The sequence below is a fragment of the Triticum aestivum genome, chromosome 6B (genome assembly GCF_018294505.1).
Source record: "Triticum aestivum cultivar Chinese Spring chromosome 6B, IWGSC CS RefSeq v2.1, whole genome shotgun sequence".
In the NCBI taxonomy this organism is placed as follows: Eukaryota; Viridiplantae; Streptophyta; class Magnoliopsida; order Poales; family Poaceae; genus Triticum; species Triticum aestivum.
The window spans coordinates 699,792,251-699,815,193 of NC_057810.1; the positions used below are offsets into that span (position 1 = coordinate 699,792,251).

Genomic DNA, 22,943 nt, shown 5'->3' on the forward strand with positions numbered 1-22,943 from the left:
TCTTTCCTCAAAAAAGAAAAAAAGCAGGGCGCGAGTTTGATTCCCCATATCCATTTGCGCATCCGTGCGTCCATATCAGGCTATGGGAAGGGCATCCGCCAGCAACAGCTAGCCTCCTGGCGACCGTTAGCCAAATACAATACTACCTCCGTCATGATTTATTAATCCTCTTTGTAATTTGTGCTAAATTTTGATCAAAGATTTAACTCACAAATATTAGTGCATGTCAACAAAAATCATATTTGAACATAGTTTTCAATGATATAATTTTATGACATGCATAAACATTTTGTTAGTTAAATTTATGATCAAAATTTGACACGGATTACAATGAGAACCAATAAACCAGGACGGAGGTAGTAGCATTTATGTACTTTTCAGTATCTCCTTCCCTTTTTAGCAGCACTAACGACCGATCGTGAGTGATATCTTTAGGACAGGGACACATTCATTCCTGAGTGGGAAGAGAGTAACCATCGTAGCTAGCTAGCTTCCCCGATCGTCTGTCCCTCCATCTATATAAGCACGATTGCTTCTCTCATCACTCCTGCCTGTCTCTGTCCCCCTCCTGCCTCCCTCCTCCTCTTGTCCTCCGCATGTGAGCAGCTCGCTCGATCGGCTCGGACAAGAAGCAACCCGCTTCAACCCCCGACCATCGATCGGCTTGATCATAGTGGAGTGCTGGGGCGGTAGTATATAGGCGTCTCGAGGCGGAGGACATGGTGAAGTTCTCGCGGGAGTACGAGGCCAGCGTCATCCCGGAGTGGAAAGGGGCCTTCGTCGACTACAAGGGACTCAAAAAGCTCATCAAAAAGATCAAGCTCGCACAGCGCGACGCCGACGGCAGCAGCTCGGGAGACTCCTCGTCGGAGGAGGCCGCCCTTGCCGCCGGTGTCGAGAGCGTCGGCTATGGCGGTGGCTTCTCCGTGCTCGACCCCGTCCACGCCCTGGCCTCCCGGTTCTCCTCGGTGCGTGCTTTCACGCGTCAGGCGATACGAATAGATATAGTTGTTCGTGATCCGTCTTGGCTGGCTACGTGCGTGCACGGTACTGATCATGATGTGCATTTTGACATGCAGGAGGACGAGGAGAGCGGGGATTCCGGGGAGCTCGTGCCATCCACGGACAAGCATGTAAGCTGATGCTTGCATGCATTTCAAGGATGCATCTGCGACTGATTATCCATCTCAGTTGTGCAAGAAACTGAAGTGTTTGATGCGTGCAGGAGCGGGAGTTCCTGGAGAAGGCGGACGAGGAGCTGGAGAAGGTGAACACCTTCTACGCGACGAAGGAGGCGGAGCTGCTGGGCCGCGGCGAGGCGGTCATCGACCAGCTGCGCATCCTCGCCGACGTCAAGCGCATCCTGGCCGATCACGCCGCCACCCGTCGCGCCAGGGGCACACTCTCCATGGTGGCACCGTCCTCGCCGGCGCTCAGCGGCTCCGGCCTGGCCACGCAGCAGTCCATGTCAGGTACGTGTCCATACTCCATACCGGTGCACGCACTCGCCCGTTGGTCCTAGGCTCCTAGCACATGAACCCCACTGCCTCGCTCGATCATCCTTTACGCGTGTGCATGGCAATTGGCAATATAGCATGGGCACGTGAGCTGACTCAAACGGTGCGTAATGGCGGCGTGCAGATGGGAGCGCGGAGCTGCAGCAGGCGCAGATGACGGAGGGCGCGGCGGTGGCGGACGAGGTGATGGCTGCGCTGGAGCGCAACGGCGTCAGCTTCGTGGGGCTGCCGGCGAAGAAGGACGCCAAGAAGGAGGGCAGCGGCAGGGGCGGGAGGCCGTCGACGGTGCGGATCGACATCCCGGCGAGCAACCCAGGGCGGGCGGCGCTCAAGGTGTGGGAGGAGCTGGTGAACGTCCTGCGCAAGGACGGTGCCAGCCCCGCCGCCGCCTTCGTCCACCGGAAGAAGGTGCAGCACGCCGAGAAGAACATCCGCGACGCCTTCATGGCGCTCTACCGCGGCCTCGAGCTGCTCAAGAAGTTCAGGTGCATACCCCGGCCACCATGCACGACTCTGCTTTCGCCATGAGAATGGTGACATCTTTGGGGCCTTACGGATTTGTTGTGCTTTTTCTGTTGCATGGATGATGGATGGCTGTAGTTCTCTGAATGTAAAGGCCTTCACCAAGATTCTCAAGAAATTCGTCAAGGTAAGTAATACGTCATAATAATCTTACTCTGCCCACTAGCTAGCAACATACTACGGATGTATGTAGATGCATTTTAGAGTGTAGATTCACTCATTTTTCCTCCGTATGTAGTCCATAGTGAAATCTCTACAAAGACTTATATTTAGAAATGGGAGGAGTATTTTTGTGTAGCGCAGGTGCTTCGGAAAATGGATGGATAGAGTGTTAAACAACATGAGGATGTTGTACTTCATCATGTAAATTATAATCAAGTAGCACACAGCTTGTGATCTGTGTGGTTGTCCTAGTGAATTGACATACTACTGCAATATGCAACTAATCTAACTCTGAAAAGAACTAGCGACAGAACTGACATAAATAAACATGAAAACCTATGTTTTACACTGTCGGCAACTGACACGAAATGCTCTCTCAGGTGTCGGGGCAGCAGCGAGCGACAGACCTTTTCTCGCAGAAGGTGAAGGGATCATCGTTCAACACCTCCAACAAGGTATCATCATCAGTTCATTTTCATCTACATCCTTCCTGTCCAACGCTGAAGAATATGAACTGAAGGAACTGATATTCATGGAAATTCTGAGAGCAGGTTCTTCAGCTGTCGGACGAGGTGGAGTCACTCTTCCTGAAGCACTTTGCGGGCAACGACAAGATGGTGGCGATGAAGTACCTCAACCCAAAGCAGCCCAAGAGCACGCACATGGTCACCTTCCTCGTAGGTAGGCGCGTACATTCAGAAGTCAGATTTTCACCTATCTAGTACCATCTACGGTGGAGAAATTCGGAATTCTAACTTTGTGGTTCTTTGTCTCGTGTTTGTTTTCAGGGTTGTTCACGGGCACATTTGTGAGTCTATTCATCATATACACCATCCTGGCACATGCTTCCGGCATTTTCGCCTCTGTCGGAGACACGGCCTACCATGAAGTAGTCTACCATGTCTTCAGGTAACCTCTCCGACCAAGATTCTGAGCTCTGCTATTGGTATGAGCTCAATATTTTTTTGATTTTTTATCAAGGGTTTGATGATTAAGGATGAAAATTTTACCTTGACCTGACAGTAGATTCTCCTTTGTTCTCCTGCAGCATCTTCGCGCTCATCAGCCTGCACTGCTTCCTCTATGGATGCAACCTGTTCATGTGGAAGAGCACACGGATCAACCAGAACTTCATATTCGACTTCGTGCCCAACACTGCCCTCACGCACCGGGATGCCTTCCTCATGTCCGCCTTCATCATGTGCACTGTTGTCACCGTGTTGGTCATCAACCTCTTCCTCATAAACGCCGGTGTGCCCTACACCAATGCCGTGCCAGGGGCTCTCATAGTCGTGAGTAACACAGACCATATATTTGGAGCAATGATTGATAGCTCAGGCTGTGTTGCAACTGTTAGTTCTCAAAATTCTGAATCTACCTGTTTCAGTTGTCGGCCGGACTTTTATTCTGTCCATTCAACGTGTTCTACCGCTCGACGCGCTACTGCTTCATGCGCATCATGCGCAAAATCATATTCTCGCCATTCTACAAGGTAAGGGAGATATCTACGGTTTCCGATTCACCAAAATTCTCATGAACATATTTTTTATGATAAACCTTCCCTGTGATCCAGGTTGTGATGGCCGATTTCTTCATGGCTGATCAGTTAACTAGTCAGGTACTAATTTAATTGCAATATTATATTATACATTTATACTATAACCAAGGAATCTTAAAATGCAAGTTCTTATAAATTAAACTTGTGTATGTTCCAGATCCCATTGCTAAGGCACACGGAGTTTGCAGCGTGCTACTTCATGGCAGGAAGCTTTAGGGCTTACCCATATGAGACTTGTACTAAGAACCAGCAGTACAAACACCTGGCCTATGTGATCTCTTTTCTCCCTTACTACTGGAGAGCTATGCAGGTATAAATCAATAGACGAACGAACAATATTAAGATTACAACTTGTCAGGATCAATTTCAAACTAAGATTTGTGGCCATTTTTCAAAAGTGTTTAAGAAGATACCTGGAGGAACATGACGTAAATCAACTCGCCAACGCTGGGAAGTACGTGTCGGCGATGGTTGCGGCTGCTGTCAGGCTCAAGTACAAAGCAACACCGACGCCATTCTGGGTGTGGATGGTCCTCATAACGTCCACAGGCACCACGGTGTACCAGCTCTACTGGGACTTTGTCAAGGATTGGGGCTTTTTCACTCCCAAATCTAAGAACCTATGGCTTCGAGATGATCTCATCCTTAAGAACAAGTTCACCTACTACGTTTCCATGGTATTGTACTTTGTTCAACTGATTTTTAGTATGACATTAGTACAGAAAGGAGCGGCTTTTGGAGCACTAATTTTTTCACAAATGCAGATGCTAAATCTAGTGCTTCGGCTATCATGGACTAAAAGTGTGATGAAGATTTCTATTACCAAGAATGAGACTCGCCTACTGGATTTCTCCCGTGCCTCCCTGGAAATAATCCGACGAGGACACTGGAATTTCTACAGGTATTTGAAATTGGTTTAGTGGAACCAGTATCTTCGGTTTAATGTTTTTGTTATAACTTAGGATACGGTTGACTGGATTGCAGGCTGGAGAACGAACACTTGAACAATGTCGGCAAGTTCAGAGCAGTGAAGACTGTCCCATTGCCATTTCATGAACTCGAAACCGATTGATGATTAAGACGGAGAGAAGAGTGTAACAACGTGCTCCCGATACCAAAGGATCGGCTTAGCCCCCATTCGGCCCCATCCTCCAAGTCGCTCCATGCAACCGCCAGCGGCATGGCTGCCCCCAAGCTCACTCCTGGCACCCCAGGCACACGCGGTGCAGCTGGCGACGCCGAGCTTGGGGGCAGCGTCCGTGGCGTCCCAGCCGCAGGAGGTGCTAGACACTGAAGTCAGGAAACATTGCACACTGATAACAGTAGATTGTTAGACACCAATTGGTGCAAACCACTAATATGGGGATCAATTGATATACCATCCAATGTAACGGTAATAGATTGAAGTTTGTGTATAATCAAAGCTGAATCTACCATACTCTATCAGAAACCCCGAATATTCTTCAGTGTAATGCCAAAACAAGGTGCTGTTTGACAAGCCTGGGTGCAGGACATGTTATCGGCATGAACTGAATCCACGCTGTCCAGGACGACGAATCCATGTGTAGCTACAGCATTTTAGAGCCTGCATCACTACAGAAAACAAATCCACAATCACTTCCAAGTTCCAACGGCACAAAATAAATAACATTCTTCAGAGTTCCACTAGATTCAGACTTATGCAGTGGTGATGATATTTGCCCGCAACATCACGCATATAAAATGTGCAATTGCAGCAGATTCACGGCCCGATCGAAGCAGCCACTAGCATGCATCTGCTAAAAGAGATGAAGAAACGTGGTTGACTTGTTTGGCAACCAACAGAAACAAAAGAGTTAAATACACTAGGGGTGCCTCAACTTGTTCGACACGGTCAGTTTAGTGCCTAAAGTTGTAAAATACATGAAACTGATGCTCGAACTTGTCTGCCTGTGCAAATACGGTGCAAATACTTGTACCGAACTTGACTGGATTGCAGGCTGGAGAACGAACACTTGAACAATGTTGGCAAGTTCAGAGCAGTGAAGACTGTCCCATTGCCATTTTGTGAACTCGAAACCGATTGATGATTAAGACGGAGAGAAGAGGGTAAGAGCGTGCTCCCTATACCAAAGGATAGGCTTCGCCCCCATCCGGCCCCATCCTCCAAGTCGCTCCATGCAACCGTTGGCGGCATGGCTGCCCCCAAGCTCACTCCTGGCACCCCAGGCACACGCGGTGCAGCTGGCGACGCCGAGCTTGGGGGCAGCGTCCGTGGCGTCCCAGCCGCAGGAGGTGCTAGACACTGAAGTCAGGAAACATTGCACACTGATAACAGTAGATTGTTAGACACCAATTGGTGCAAACCACTAATATGGGGATCAATTGATATACCATCCAATGTAACGGTAATAGATTGAAGTTTGTGTATAATCAAAGCTGAATCTACCATACTCTATCAGAAACCCCGAATATTCTTCAATGTAATGCCAAAACAAGGTGCTGTTTGGCACTCCTCAACGCTAGTTTCAGCCTGTTTGGCACTAGATTCAGACTTATGCAGTGGTGATGATATTTGTCTGCAACATCACGCATATAAAATATGCAATTGCAGCAGATCCACGGCCCAATCGAAGCAGCCACTAGCGTGCATCTGCTAAAGGAGATGAAGAAGCAGTAGCTCTACTTAGCTCGCGACCTAACTCTGCCAGGATCCGATCCAGGAGATATGAGACGAGAGGAGGGGACTTTCTGAACCGAACCTGCGGGAGGAGGCTCTTGAGCTCGTCGGCTTCGAAGCGCGAGAAGCCGAGGAGGGCCGCGTCGTCGGTCGCGGCGGCGAGGCTCGGAGTGGGAGGCGCAGGCGCGGCGCTCGACGGCGGCGTGTTTCGGCGGAGATCGAGCTGGGCCAGCTCGGATTAGGGCCTCCTGGGCTGGTCCGGGCCGGTAGCCACATGGGCATGCCACAGCGACTAGCCCACTTTTGTACGAAATCATTAATTAAGGAGTACTCCTTGTGAAGATCACTGCAACTTCTCCGGGTTGCGACAAGTGGCGCGCTGCATGTGCGCCACTTGTCGCAACCTGAGAGTTTTTCCTTTTTCGTAGATTCGTTTATTCAAAATGTTTAATCTCTTGAACCGCGCGTCCAAATCTCAAACCGCTTTCGCCATTCGATTCGTCGCGTCGAGATCTTCAAAACTAAATCCCATGTTGATAGATTTTGACGAAGTTTTTATTTCAGGAAAAAACCGGACGAAAAAAACCGACGAAAAAACCGAACCGGAAACACGGGTTTTTCGTCTGTTTTTTTCCTTTTCCGAAAGAGGCACGCCCGTGCCTCTCGCGAAAACACAACCGTGCCTCTGGCAGAAGCAAAACCGTACCTCTCGCGAAAGAAAAAAAATAGAAAACGCTTTTTTTCCTTTCCGGAAAAGGCACGCCCATGCCTCTCGCGAAAACACAACCGTGCCTCTCGCGAAAAAAAACAGAAAACGCGTTTTTCCCTTTCCAAAAGAGGCACGCCCGTGCCTCTCGAGAAAGAAAAATAAATAGAAAACGTGTTTTTCCCTTTCCGAAAGAGGCACGCCCGTGCCTCTCGCGAAAGCACACCCGTGCCTCTGGCGAAAACAAAACCGTGCCTCTCGCGAAGAAAACAAAATAGTCCGAAAGAGGCACGCCCGTGCCTCTCGCGAAATCACAACCGTGCCTTTGGCGGAAGCAAAACCGTGCCTCTCACGAAAGAAGAAAAAAAAACAAAAAATGTGTTTTTTCCCTTTCCGGAAGAGGCACACCCGTGCCTCTCGCGAAAGCACAACCGTGCCTCTGGCGGAAGCAAAACCGTGCCTCTCGCGAAAAAAATGCATTTTTTGCGCAAAAAAATTATTTTTTTCGAAGAAAAAAAATTGGTCGAAAAGCTAGGGAAAACCGGTAGAAAACCCAAACGTAAAAAACCCGAAAGAAACCCTTTTAAAAAGCCGAAAACGCGTGCGTAAAAATAAAAAAATAAAATTCGGAGGGAGCGCCCAGAACGCGACACGTGGCGAATGGCTGTGAGCGCGCCAAGTGGCGCTGATCGTTTTTTTTTTTTTGCATCGAACTCAGGAACTTTATTAATTTAGAATCATAGTGTTACAATCCGCCCGCAGGCAAGAGACTAAAAAAACAGGGCTTACATCAAGCCAACTATCAGTGTCATCCAGTGTGCTAGCTAGGCGGGCACACTGATGCGCCGATACATTAGCTTCCCTGCTGACATGTGTAATAGATAACGAAGCAAAAGAAGCACCAATTTCCTCTAGTTCACTCAAGATAGGCGCTCCAACTGATCTGGTGTTGCCGCGCAAATGCCATAGATCTAGCTCCAAGCAGTCAATCTCCATGATCACATGTGAAAAACCCCAGAGTTGCGCAAAGATCATGCCGTCCCGGAGAGCAAGCAACTCCGCAATGAAGGGGTCCGATATGCCAAACAGAGGTTTGCACCAGGCACCAAGGAACGCGATGTGTGATCTAGCTACACCTCCCGCTCCCCCCCTCATTTCCTCGGTATTAATAGCGCCATCAGTGTTGATAGTAATCCAGCCCGTGGTTTCCAGCACTGACCCGCCCTCGTTTTCCTTCCCAAAGAAGGAAGTTCCAGGATCGCCAAAGTCTCATGAACCCACTTCAACGCTTGTACAGGGTTGTACCCTTCGCGATCATGAGTCCAGTTGTTCCGTGACGTCCAGATGCTATAAATGATAGTGATAATCTTGCATCTGTCCTCATCCAAAAACATGGGATCGATCAAAATGTCCCGCGCCCACGTATCATGGTGCAAACGTGGGAGAGAGAGCTGAAATCTATCCCTCGCAGCCATCCAAAACGCCTTTGCATGGGAACAATAGATGAGTGCATGTAACATGTCTTCGTCCATCGCTTTGCAAACATCACATAAACCCAACGGCTTGATATGACGATAACTCAAAGTAGTAGAGTCAGGTAAAATCCCTCGGAGAACTCTCCACCAGAATACCCGTACTTTGGGGACGACTCGTAGTCGCCAAAGAGCAGTCCACAACTGTTTATTAGCTGATGATGATTCTGTAGTCGCCCCTTCCTCTCGAGAGCCAAGCTCATTGCGAGTCACAAGAGAACGATACGCTGATTTTACAGTGTAGATGCCCGACTTATCCAAAGACCAGGCTAGAGTATCTTCGCCACCCGCCGGATTCAGTGGTATATTAAGAATGGCTACCGCATCCGGGTGCAAGAAATTTTGACGGACAATCTGTTCATTCCAATTTCCTGAATACTCATCAATGAGATCCGAAACCCTATTGAGCGGCATGGAGCCAATGCGCCCCCTAGGTTTCAGTGTGGTCATATTAGGAATCCAGTTGTCATTCCAAATTGAGATGGTTGAGCCATCACGAACTCGACGAATGAGACCAACCTGTAATGCCTCTCTTCCTGCCACTATTGCCTTCCAGGTTGCCGATGCTTTGGCCGGAACCGTTGCATTGAGAAAGTCTGTATGAGGGTAGTATTTTCCTTTTAGTACCCTAGCACACAATGAGTCCGGTCGCGTGAGAAGACGCCAACCATGTTTCCCAAGCATAGCGAGGTTGAAGGACTGCATGTTGCGAAAACCCATGCCCCCTTTTACTTTAGGCACCTCGAGCTTGTCCCACGAGAGCCAGTGTAGCGAGCGCTTGTCCATGGAGCTGCCCCACCAGTACTTAGCCATGCAGGAGGTAATAGATTTGCAAATTTTCTTCGTCAAGAGGAAGCAGCTCATACTGAAAGTAGGAATTGACTGGACAACCGTCTTGAGAAGAACCTCCCTGGCCGCGCAGGCCATGTTTCGCTCTGACCAACCCCGCATTTTATCACGACACCTTTACACCATGTGTTCGAAAGTCCCAGTAGTAATTTTCCCAATCGCCGTCGGGAGGCCCAAGTAGCGTTCAGAGAACGCTTCCACAAAAATACCAAGAGATTGCTTCAAACTCTGTCGAAGGGGCTGTCCCGTATTGGCACTGAAATAAATCGAGCTTTTCTCCCGGTTCACTGCCTGTCCGGAGCATTCCGGGTAGATCCGGAGAATCTCATTGAGCCTCTCTGTGCTTTGAGTTTTTGCACTGAGGAAAATCAAGCTATCGTCAGCAAATAACAGGTGGTTAACCCATGGTGCATGGATGCTCACCCTGATGCCTCTGTCCACGTATGCGCCTCCAAAGTTGTTTAGGAGTGAAGTAAGGCCCTGAGCACATATAAGGAACAAATATGGTGACATAGGGTAGCCCTGTCGGAGCCCCCTTGAAGGAGTGAAATAAGGTAGAAGATCTCCATTTACCTTGATCGTGAACCGGACCGAAGTCACACACTTCATAATCAAGCGGACAAAATTATCACCGAAGCCCAACCTGACTAGCATTGCCTCGAGATAGTGCCATTCCACTCTATCATATGCTTTGAGCATGTCGAGCTTCACCGCGCAACATTCATTTTTACCCTTCTTTCGCCTCTTGATACCATGGATACTTTCGTACGCCACCAGTATATTATCTGTGATCAACCATCCCGGGACAAAGGCGCTTTGTTCCTCGCCAATCACTTCGTCCAAAATCCCTCAAACTCTATTTGCAATTGCTTTGACTGCAATCTTATAAAGAACAGGGCAAAGAGCTATCGGCCTGAATTGAGAGATTTTTTGCGGATGTCGTACCTTGGGGATTAAAGTGATGGAAGTGTTGTTCAGACCCAGAGGTAGTTCTCCTCCATTCAGGAATTGTAGCACGGCCACTATGATATCCTCACCGAGAACCTCCCAATGCCGTTGGTAAAACCCCGCTGTGAACCCGTCGACCCCCGGGGCCTTAGATGGCGCCATATCGAACAGAGCCTTTTTCACTTCTGCCGCCACATAAGGCCTGTTGAGATGATCATTCATTTGGTCGGTAACAGTGGGCTGTACACAGTTCAGTAAATCATCCATGGGGTGAAAGCCTTGTGTCTGATACAAGGCGTGATAAAAGCTACTGATTTCCGCCTTGACCTCCTCTGGTTCTTGCAGAATTTGACCTTGTGAGCTTTCCAAAGAGGTAATACGGTTAATCCGCTTACGGTGGGCGGCTTGAGCTTGGAAGTAGCCGGTATTACGATCACCCACCCGTAACCAAAGCACTCGCGATCTTTGCTTAAGCCAGATTTCCTCTTGCCTCATGGCTTCTCACAGTTGCGATGCTACAACATTCTCCTCCTCATTAGGCCCTCGGCCCATCGAGACGCTTCTCAAACGATCTAGGCGTTTCTGAAGGCAGCGGACTTTCTTCTGAAGATTTCCGAATTCGCGCTCACCCTAGGCACCAAGATCTTTCTGCACTGTCCCCAGTGCCTCCACGACACCTTACAGCCCTCTCTGACCAGCGCCAGTTTGCCACAAGTCATGCACCAGCTTGTCATATTGGCTGTGGGATTGCCACACTTCTTCGTATCTGAAGTTTCTTTTCGCACGAGGCCAACTGTTGTTCATGTTAGTTCTGAGCTCGGCCACTACGAAGCAATGATCTGACTCCACACTACTCACATGCTTGACGGAGGTGGACTGAAATAAGTTCAGAAACCCCTCATTGGCAAGAGCGCGGTCCAGCCGGGCTTTCACATTTGCAACCCCGGCTGTCTGTTATCCCATGTATAGGGAATCTCTCTCCATCCCAAATCTTGTAAAGAACAGTCGTCAACCGCGTCACGAAACGCCCTCATCTGGTATTCCGGCCGCGCGTTAACACTGAAGTGCTCATCCCCATGCAATGTTTCATTAAAATCACCCATGCAGATCCATGCCTCATGCGGGACAGCAAAAAGCGTGCGGAGAAAACGCCAACTGTGGTGCCTATTCTCCACTCGAGGCGCTCCATAGAAACCAGTGAAACGCCAAGTTTTATTATCCTGTTTGACAGATACATCAATATGAGATTGACTGAAATTTTTCAGACTAACATCGACCTCTCTAGACCAAAATAGTCCGATGCCACCACTAAGCCCGTCGCTGTCGACGGCAAAACAACCAGAAAAGCCTAAACTCAATTTCAGGTCTTCCACACGTTTGCCCTTTATCTTAGTTTCCATTATGAACAGAAGGGCGGGACCTTCTTGCTTCACAATCTTGCGAAGCTCTCGAACTGTCTGAGGGTTCCCAAGCCCTCGACAGTTCCAACTGATAGTGCTCATTGCGTCGGGCAGCGCTGACTAGCAGTCGCTGCCGATGTTTCCGACGACGGTGGTGTCGGCTTTTTCTTCTTAGGCTCTCTCTCAACAAACACAGTTCCCAAGTCCTCCGACTCTCCCTCTGGAGCCACTCCCCGAAGATCATCCTCCTGACCGTGTCCTTCTCCTTTCTCCTTGATGGCGAGGGGAGCTGTCGCCACTTTCCGATACACCTGAACCGGCGGCGCTCCTTTTCTTTTGTTCAGAGATGGATTCTTGACAGGAGAGGTCACCTCAACTCCCTCCTTCTGCTTAGAACTTGACGAGCGTGACTCTTTCATGTTGCGTTGCGTCTCTGGTTTCTCCTTCGTTGATTTCTCACCAAAAACCCTTCTTCCTGTCCTCAGGCGCCCGCAGGCTTGCCTTGAATGGGAGATCGCCATTCGCATCTCTCGTCCCTGGATTGGGACAGAAGAGACCGGCATGGCCTAGTCGACCACAAGAGAAGCAAAAGCGGGGTATACGCTGATCGTTGATCGTTGCGAGGCTCCGGAAGGAGCGCTCGTTAATTAGTTGCTCCCACTTTTGTATGTATACGCTGTACAAAGAGCCCTGTACGAGGCTTTCTGCGTCTTTCTCGCGCTCCTGAGCCGGCCCATTAAATCACGTCCATCAGTTTTTTTAGAAAAATATATTGCGGAAAAAGGACTCAAACTCGGGATCTCAAACTATTGCCGAAGCCTGCTTACCACATGACCAACTCACAGTTTGTGATTCGGTACAACACGACTTATATAAGGACAACACAACAGCGTTCACATAATTCTATAAAACAATTCATGAAAAACCCGAAACTTTCTTGAAAAATATGCAAGCAATTTGCACATGTCGAATATTTTTCATAAATAGAAAATAATTTATGAATCACCAAACTTCATTCAAAAATTTGAACAATTTTCGAAATTCCAAAACATTTTTCGAAAGCGTGAGAAACTTTTGGGATTCCGAAGATTTTCTAAAAAATGTAAACAATTTTTGTAAGCATGAAAACTTTTAAATATGCAAAAAAATTTAGAAAATTTCAATTATTTTAAGTAAAATAGGAAAGAAATCAAAAACACGAAATTTGAAAACATGAGAACATTTTAAGAAACCCAGACCAACATTGGAAAATGCGAACTTCTTTTGGCACCGTGCTAAGCTGTTTGAGTTTTTGACAATTCTAGTATTTTCTGGAGTTTTCTCGATGAAAAATGGTCGATAAATGGCCCGACGTGACGTAACTTGCATATGGTGTCGGAATTTGTTCAAACCTGGCATGGATACCTACCACGGGCATGCACACCTGCTGACAAAATTTGTTGTCATTTCATGCATGTCCAGAAATAGACCATGTTCAACGAAGAGTGTTCACGTAGGCCAGAAAGGGTCCACTTGAGAGCGAGTTTTTTTGGCATCTGTGAAATGACCCCAATTTTTTTTCATCAGCCTATATGACCAATTCAAGGCACCAGGACAAGTTGTTTGAGTTTTCGACAAATTTTTTATTTTCAAGAGTTTCCTCAATCAAAAAAGGCTGATAAATGGTCGAACTTGTCGCGACTTGCATACGTTGATGGAAATCATTCAAACCTAACATGGGCATGCACCTTCTTGCAAAAGTTGGGGTCATTTTAAGGATGTCCACAAATAAACTATGTTCAATCCAAAGTGTTTAGGTAGGCCAGAAGCGTCCGTCTGAGATCTCGTTGTTTTTCGACAACCTTGAAATGATCTCAATTTTTTCCATGGCCTTGTATGACCAATTCAAGGGACCATGTCAAGTTATTTTGGTTTTCGAGAAATGTTGCATTTTTTGAAGATTTCTCGATCAAAAAGACCGACAAATGGTCGGACATGTCGCAACTTGCATACGGTGTTGGAAATCGTTAAACCAGACATGATGTCTACCATAGGCATGCCCACCTGCTTGTAAAAGTCGGGGTCATTTGAAGCATGTCCAAAAATAGATGTTGAACGGGGAGTGTTCGGGTAAGCCAGAAGGCTCCGTCTAAGAGCACATTCTTTCTTGACATCCTTGAAACGACCCCCCTTTTTTAATGGCCTTGTATGACCAATTCAAGGTACAATGTCAAGTTGTTTTGGTTCCGGCATTTTCTGGAGTTTTCACGGTGCAAAAAGACCAATAAAATGATCGGGCCATGTCGCAACGTGTAAACGATGTCGGAATTCATTCAAACGCGTAGGCCTTGGCCCAACTAGGCGACAGCGTGGCCCATCGGGCGTCTAATGGGCCAGCTCAAGCATTCAAGGAATTGAAAAAAAGTCCATCAATTTTGAAACAAATGTACACAGATTTGAAAAACTTCACATATTTAAAAAAACTAATGTTTTATTGATATTGAAAAATAAAGATCAAGAATTTGAAAACGTTTATAGAATTTGGAAATAAGTTCATGAATTTGAAAAAAGTTCACGGATTTTGATAAAGTTAAAAAGAGTTCATGGATTGAAAAAATTCATGCATTTGCAAATGGTTTACGCATTCAAAAAAAATTTAGGGATTTTTAAAGAAGTTCACAAATTTAAGAAAATGTTCATCACTTTGGAAGGATCATGAATTTAACAAAAAAAAATCATGATCTTATAACAGAGGAAAAAATAAAAAGAAAAGGAACGAGAAGTAAAAACCAAAGAAAATACTGCCTAAAACAAAAGAAAAACTAAACAAGAAAGGCGCTATGTGTTTTATAGGGCATCTTCAATTTGGCGCGTATGTCACTTATTATCGACTTAGCTCATACCGTGAAGCGACCGATTTTCTTTTGGGTCAGACCACTTCAAACTCCTTCCCCATCGTTTTTTCTTTTTTTTCTTTGGTTTTTCCTTATTTTTCTTGCTTTTAATATTTATTTATTTCTTTTTCTTTTTTCCTATTTTCTTTTATCTTTCTTTTCTTATTTTTTCTTTCTTTCTTTTCTTTTTCTTTTTTGCGGCCATCTTTCAAACTTATGGACATATTTTCTCAAATTGTGAAGGATTTTTGGAAACCATGAATATTTTTAACTCGTATACAGTTTTTACAAATTCGTATACAGTTTTGGGAATTGTGAATATCTTTTAAACCCGTGAATATTTGTGTTGAATAAGCGAACATTTTTCTACCAACCATCGGTAATTTTACTTGGAGCTATATTTTTATTTATCACATGATATGTGTTTTGTTTGGAGCATCGTGTATTTTATGAGTCTTTGCTTTGTTTTCTTTTTAGTTTGTCACAATCATCTTTGCTGGACACACATATTTAATAGGGACACACATTTATCGTGATTTGTTAGAATACTCTATGTGCTTCACTTAAATCTTTTGAGTTAAGTAGTTGTTCTAGTGTTTCACTTATATTAGTTTTTTAGAGCACGGTCGTGGTTTTATTTAAAGAAATAGTTGCACTCTCATGCTTCACTTATATCTTTTTGAGAGTTGATAATAGTAATGACAGTTAGTATGGGTTATGAATTTGGTCATAATATGATAGGTATTGAAGAGGGATATAATAAAATCTTTCATGCAGATCATTGAATATGATAAGTTTGATTTCTTGCAATAGTTTTGCGATATAAAGTTCGTAATATGTGGGTTGTGCTAGTGAGTAATTGTGGTTTAGTAAGAATAATGGTGTTAAGGTTTATGATTCCCGAAGCATGCATGTATAGTCTCTTGTTATGCTATGAAGTTGGAGCATGATTTATTTTTTATTGTTTTTCTTATGGGTGACGGTCGGGGACGAGCGATGGTATTTTCCTACCAAACTATCCTGCTAGGGTCATGCGTAATAGTATTTTGCCTCGAGGGCTAATAAACTATTGCAATAAGTATGTGAGTTCTTTATGACTAATGTGATTCCATGGATTATATGCACTCTCACATTTCCGCAATTTGCTAGCCTCTTCGGTATCGTGCATTGTCTTTTCTCACCTTGAGACGTGGTGCAAACTTCGCTAGTGCATCCATACCCCGTGATATAATACGCTCTATCACACATAAGCCTCCTTATATCTTTCTCAAAACAGCCACTATACCTACCTATTATGGCATTTCCATAGTCATTCCAAGATATATTGCCATGCAACTTCCACTGTTCTGTTTTATTATGACACACCTCATCATTGTCATTTCACTTTGCATGATCACATATCTGACATAGTATTTGTGGCTCAGCCACCGTTCATCATTTTTTATATATGTTACGCTAGATAATTGCACATCCGGTATACTGCTAGAGGCATTCATATAGAGTCATATTTCATTCTAGTTTTGAGTTGTAAGTAAATAGAAGTATGTTGATCATCATTATTCATTATTAGTGCATTGTTCCAGTGATAAAATAAAGAAAGAGAAAAAAGAGAGGCCAAAAAGAGCCCACAAAAAAGAAGGCCAAAAAAGCTCAACCAAAATAATGAGAGAAAAAGAGAGAAGGGGCAATGTTACTATCCTTTCCATACTTGTGCTTCAAAGTAGTATCATAATTTTCATATAGAGAGTCTCCTATGCTCTCACTTGCATTTAACTAGTGGGAATATTTTTCATTATAGAACTTGGCTTGTATATTCTAATGATGGGCTTCCTCAAATGCCCGAGGTCTTCATGAGCAAGCAAGTTGGATGCACACCCACTTAGTTTTCTTTTTGAGATTTCATACACTTATAGCTCATAGTGCATCCATTCCTTGGAAATCCCTACTCCTTGCATTGACATCAATTGATGGGTATCTCCATAACCCGTTGATTAGCCTCGTCGATGTGAGACTTTCTCATTTTTTGTCTTCTCTATATTACCTCCATCACCATACTCTATTCCAACCATAGTTCTATATCCATGGCTTGCGCTCATGTATTGCGTAAGAATTGAAAAAACATATAACCGGGATAAGGGACGAGAAAAGAGCGTTTTAAGGGTCGAAAGTGCTTGTGCCCAAACAAACCCCGCAAACCCAAGCGGTAAAAGAGATTATCCACCACATCCGACCCTTAAAACACGTTCCGACACAAGACGCGCGCGTACCATTTACATCGGCGCGTTGGAGTTTCCCTTAGCCCCAGCGACGCGGTAAACAAACGTTTGCATGAATTTTAAAGTCCATGGATCGCGTGGTTCAAAATTTAGATCTGACATTTAGTAAATCCGTAAAAAACGAGAATTCTCACCTTGTGCCACCACTCGATTCCCCCTCCGACCCCGACATGGAGGAAGCTAGACGAGTAAATGAGTGCACATATATAAGTCCATTATTTTTGTTTAAAAAACTTATATAGGTACACCAGTTAAACCATGAAATTTGTACACGGGTCCTCCAAAAATGAGTATATTTAAAACAAATCCTCACATGTGGTTAAAATTGCACTCTAGAATTTTCTACAGACTTACGCTTTCCTAGTCATACAGTACAACCATTGTTATGATATTTGTTAAATCATAGTTTTAGATATATATAAACTATATAATAGCTACACCAATTAAACCATTAAATTTGTGCATCAGTTCTCCAAAAATGAGTATATCTAAAACAATCCCTCACATGTGGTTAAATTTATACTCTAGAATTTTTCTATAGATATATATACTTTTCTAGTCATATAGTACAACCATTGTTACGATATTTGTCAAACATATGTTTTAGATATGTATAAATTGTATAATTTATTCAAGTATCAAAAACTAATTAAAAGATATGTTTTGTTATAAAGTAAAAATTGACTCCAACGCAACACATGAGTATTTTTTAATGATATACATTAAAATATATAATAATAAAAAATATAACCAATATTTAAAAAATTTACGTTGTTAAGTATGTCAAATAAGTAATGAAAAATTATATTTCTCAATGGTAATACGGTAAGTAAAAATTTTTAGTATAAAATATGTATATATCAAGAGGAGCGGGAGGCAAGACTTAAATTGATGACGGGAAAACTGAAATTGAATATATGTAATTCATGTAAATCAGAATTTCAAATGTTGGCTCTGCCATTGTACTACCCCGCCTCGCTAGGATTATGGAAAACATCATCGCCGAATGCCCGGACATCCGACCCCGCTTCACCTCAGCACCGAATGGCGTCGCTCACTGGTGAGCAGATTAGCACGGGCATGACGACCAACCATGCGACGGACAAACAACATATGTACTCTCGCAATCCCTCACATATGGTTAAATTTGTACTCATATAATAAAACCACTATTTCGATATTTTTTAAACTATGTGTCTGAGAGATGTCTAACGTAGATATGTTCATATGTATAAATTATATAATTTACACAAATATTAAAAAATAATTTAAAAATAATGTTACTTAGAAAATACAAATTGAATTCAGCACAATGTGTGAGTATTTCTTAATGACATACATTACAAATATATAATAAATAAATAATATAACTAATACTTAATTTTGTTATGTTGTTAATTATTTCATCTAAGTAATGAAAAATTATAATCCTTAACACTGTAGTATGGTAAGTATAAAATTTTAGTATTATATATATATATATATATATATATATATATATATATATATATATATGGGCTATTCTGTTTCGCATAACAGAATATTATTCCTAAGAAGTGCGTCTTCATAGGATATCCTAAGGAAACAATTGGTTACATCTTCTACCACAGATCCGAAGGCAAGATCTTTGTTGCCAAGAATGGAACCTTTCTAGAGAAGGAGTTTCTCTCGAAAGAAGTGAGTGGGAGGAAAGTAGAACTTGATGAGGTAATTGTGCCTTCTCTCAATTTGGAAAGTAGCTCATCCGAGAAATCCGTTCCCGTGATGCCTACACCAACTAGAGAGGAAGCTAATGATGATGATCATGAACCTTTAGATCAAGCTACTACTGAACCTCATAGATTGATACATCTCCAACGTATCTATAATTTTTGATTGTTCCATGCTATTATATTACCTATTTTGGATGCTTATGGGCTTTATTCTACATATTTATATCATTTTTGGGACTAACCTACTAACCGGAGGCCCAGCCCATATTGTTGTTTTTGCCTATTTCAGTATTTCGAAGAAAAGGAATATCAAACGGAGTCCAAACGGAATGAAACCTTCGGGAGCATTATTTTTGGAACAAATCTGATCCGGAGAGCCTAGAGTGCAAGTCAAGAAAGCTCTGAGGGCCCCACGAGACAGGAGGTCGCCCCCCTCCCCTGTAGGGCGTGCCCCCTGTCTCGTGGGCCCCTCAAGCATCCACCGACGTACTTCTTCCTCCTATATATACCTACGGACCCCGAAAACATCCAGGGGCACCACGAAACACAATTTCCACCACCGTAATCTTCTGTATCCACGAGATCCCATCTTGGAGCCTTCACCGGCACTCTGCTGGAGGGGGAATCAACCACGGAGGGCCTCTACATCAACATCCTTGCCCCTCCTATGAGTTGTGAGTAGTTTACCACAGACCTACGGGTCCATAGTTATTAGCTAGATGGCTTCTTCTCTCTTTTTGGATCTCAATACAATGTTCTCCCCCTCTCTTGTGGAGATCTATTTGATGTAATCTCTTTTTGCAGTGTGTTTGTCAAGATCCGATGAATTGTGAGTTTATGTTCAGATTTATCTATGGTTATTAATTGAATCATCTCTGAATTCTTTTATGTTGATTGAGTTATCTTTGCAAGTCTCTTCGAACTATCGGTTTGGTTTGGCCTACTAGATTGATCTTTCTTGCCGTGGGAGAAGTGCTTAGCTTTGGGTTCAATCTTGCGGTGTTCTTACCCAGTGACAGAAAGGGTTGCAAGACACGTATTGTATTGTTGCCATCGAGGATAACAAGATGGAGTTTATATTATATTGCATGAGTTTATCCCTCTACATCATATCATCTTGCTTAATGTGTTACTCCGTTCTTATGAACTTAATACTCTAGATGCATGCTGGATAGCGGTCGATGTGTGGAGTAATAGTAGTAGATGCAGGCAGGAGTCGGTCTACTTGTTTTGGATGTGATGCCTATATACATGATCATGCCTAGATAACGTCATAATTATTCGCTTTTCTATCATTGCTTGACAGTAATTTGTTCACCCACCGTAATACTTATGCTCTCAAGAGAAGCCTCTAGTGAAAGCTATGGCCCCCGGGTCTATCTCTTATCATATTTGCTTTCAATCTACTTTTATTTGCATCTTTACTTTCTTGCATCTATATCATAAAATACCAAAAATATATTTATCTTATCATACTATCTCTATTAGATCTCACTTTCACAAGTGGCCGTGAAGGGATTGACAACCCCTTTATTGCGTTGGTTGCGAGTTCTCAGTTTGTTTTTGTAGGTGCGTGGGACTTTTGAGGAGCCTCCTACTGGATTGATACCTTTGTTCTCAAAAACTAAGGGAAATACTTACGCTACACTTGCTGCATCACCCTCTCCTCTTCGGGGAAAACTAACGCTAGCTCAAGACGTAGCAAGAAGGATTTCTGGCGCCGTTGCCAGGGAGGTCTTCACTCAAGTCAAGACATACCAAGTACCCATCACAAACTCATCTCACTCGCATTTACATTATTTGTCATTTGCCTCTCGTTTTCCTCTCCCCCACTTCACCCTTGCCGTTTTATTCGCCCTCTCTTTCCCAATCTCCTCCTCTCTTTTTCGCTTGCCTCCTTTTGTGTGCTTGTTTGCTTGTTTGACCTTATGGCTGCGCCTAAGGGACCTGAACACCTTCTCAGAAGGATGGATGAGATTGAATCGAATATTAGAAGCTTTATGAATTTGCAATTTGAGCATAATAATTTCTTTAGAAAAGAGCTTAAGGAACAAAAATGTTTTTTGGGATTTATGAACAAAGAGCCTGATGATATGAATAAAGAATTCTATGGTGTTAACGCTCAACTTACCCGGCTTGAAAATGCTATAGCCAAAATTTCTGACAAGCAAGCCACCTTAGTTAATAAGATGGCCGCTAAACCAGAAAAATTACACGAAATTAATGATGAGGATCTTAAAGTTATTGATGCGTCTCCTATTAGATCTATGTTTTGCAATATAAATTTTAATGATTATGGGACTGATGATGAATCAACTTTGCCTAGAAGGCGTCCCAAAAATTCGGAGTCTTTAGATTTAATGCTAAATTTGGTAAAAGAGAGATTGGAGAATACTCAACTTCTAATAATATTGAACCTACTATCTCAGATTTCAAGGAATTTGATTATGATAATTGCTCTTTAAAAAGTTGTATTTCCTTGTTGCAATCCGTTGATAATTCTCCTCATGCTTATAGTCAAAACAAAGTTTTTACCAAACATATTGTTGATGCCTTGATGCAATCTTATGATGAAAAACTTAATTTGGAAGTTTCTATACCTAGAAAACTTAATGATGAGTGGGAACCTACTATAAAGATTAGAATTAAAGATTTTGAGTGTTTTGCTTGGTGTGATTTGGGTGCTAGTGTTTCCACAATTCCAAAAACTTTATGTGATATTCTAGACTTCCATGATCTTGATGATTGCTATTTAAATTTGCACCCTGCGGATTCCACCATTAAAAAGCCTATGGGAAGGATCAATGATGTTCTTATTGTTGCTAATAGAAATTTGGTGCCCGTAGATTTTATCGTTCTTGATATAGATTGCAATCTTTCTTGCCCTATTATTCTTGGTAGACCTTTCCTTAGAACGATTGGTGCGATTATTGATATGAAGGAAGGGAACATTAGATTCCAATTTCCTTTAAAGAAAGGCATGGAGCACTTTCTAAGAAAGAAAGTCAAATTACCTTATGAATCTATCATGCATGCTACTTATGAATCAAGTGCCAAAGATGGCACTCGTTAGATCTATCCTTGCTTTTATGCCTAGCTAGGGGCGTTAAACGATAACGCTAGTTGGGAGGCAACCCAATTTTCTTTATGTTCTTTGTTTTTGTTCCTGTTTTGTGTTAAATTTTGTTTCTACTTTCTGTTTAGATGTGTTTTTATCCTTTGTTTAGTGTTTGTGCCAAGTAGAACCTATAGGATAAACTATGATGATGGTTGATTTGATTCTGCTGAAAAACAGAAACTTTGCGCTAACGAGAAAAGATTCAATAAATCACAGAAAAGAGATTTTGCGTTGATTCTTTTTGCTGCTGATCAATAAACAAATTGTACAGTGCGTCCTATTTTGGTAGGATTTTTAGGGTTCCAGAAGTTTGCGTTAGTTACAGATTTCTACAGACTGTTCTGTTTTTGAAAGATTCTGTTTTTCGTGTGCTGTTTGCTTATTTCAATGCATCTATGGCTAATAAATTAGTTTATAAAACATAAGGAAGTTGGAATACAGTAGGTTTAACACCAAAATAAATAAATAATTAGTTCATTGCAGTACCTTATGTGGTGGTTTTGTTTTCTTTCACTAACGGAGCTTATAAGATTTCCTGTTGAGTTTTGTGTTGTGAAGTTTTCAAGTTTTGGGTAAAGCTTTTATGGACTATGGAATAAAGAGTGGAAAGAGACTAAGCTTGGGGATGATTATGGCACCCCAAGATATTCAAGAATAGCCAAAATCCTAAGCTTGGGGATGCCCCGGGAAGGCATCCCCTCTTTTGTCTTCGTTCATTGGTAACTTTACTTGGAGCTATATTTTTATTCGCTACATGATATGTGTTTTGCTTGGAGCGTCGTGTATTATATTGGTCTTTGCTTGTTAGTTTACCACAATCATCCTTGCTGTAACACAAGTTTTTGGAGAAGCCTATTTGATTAGAATTTGCTAGAATACTCTATGTGCTTCACTTATATCTTTTGAGCTTGATAGTTTTTGCTCTAAGTGCTTCACTTATATCTTTTAGAGCATGGTGGTGGATTAATTTTATAGAAATTGCTAGTCTCTCATGCTTCACTTATATTATTTTGAGAGTCTCTTAGAACAGCATGGTATTTTCTATTGTCACAAAGTTGGTCCTAGAATGATGAGCATCCAAGTTGGGTATAATAAAAACTATCATAGAAAG

The 22,943-nt window shown here is 43.2% G+C and overlaps 1 protein-coding gene and 1 long non-coding RNA gene across 3 annotated transcripts; one reads left to right on the top strand and one right to left on the bottom strand.

Moving 5' to 3' along the window:
- The first annotated feature begins 589 nt into the window (after positions 1-589).
- Positions 590-5,209, top strand: LOC123134964 (phosphate transporter PHO1-2-like). 2 transcript variants are annotated; one of them, XM_044554105.1, is made up of 15 exons: positions 594-968; positions 1,080-1,133; positions 1,226-1,472; positions 1,642-2,002; positions 2,118-2,166; positions 2,582-2,656; positions 2,753-2,882; positions 2,990-3,110; positions 3,250-3,493; positions 3,589-3,693; positions 3,775-3,819; positions 3,917-4,069; positions 4,158-4,436; positions 4,524-4,660; positions 4,744-5,209. In XM_044554105.1, the coding sequence occupies exons 1-15, from the start codon at positions 720-722 to the stop codon at positions 4,829-4,831; spliced, it is 2,337 nt and encodes a 778-aa protein (XP_044410040.1). In that variant the 5' UTR covers positions 594-719; the 3' UTR covers positions 4,832-5,209. The 2 variants fall into 2 exon arrangements, with proteins under 2 accessions (XP_044410039.1, XP_044410040.1); XM_044554104.1 differs by having other exon boundaries at positions 590-968; positions 4,158-4,660.
- LOC123139513 (uncharacterized) lies at positions 5,066-6,691 on the bottom strand. Its single transcript, XR_006469594.1, has 2 exons — positions 6,501-6,691; positions 5,066-5,352 (listed from the first exon to the last, which is right to left on the bottom strand). It is a non-coding gene; the product is annotated as an uncharacterized lncRNA (long non-coding RNA).
- Between the last annotated feature and the right edge of the window lie 16,252 nt (positions 6,692-22,943).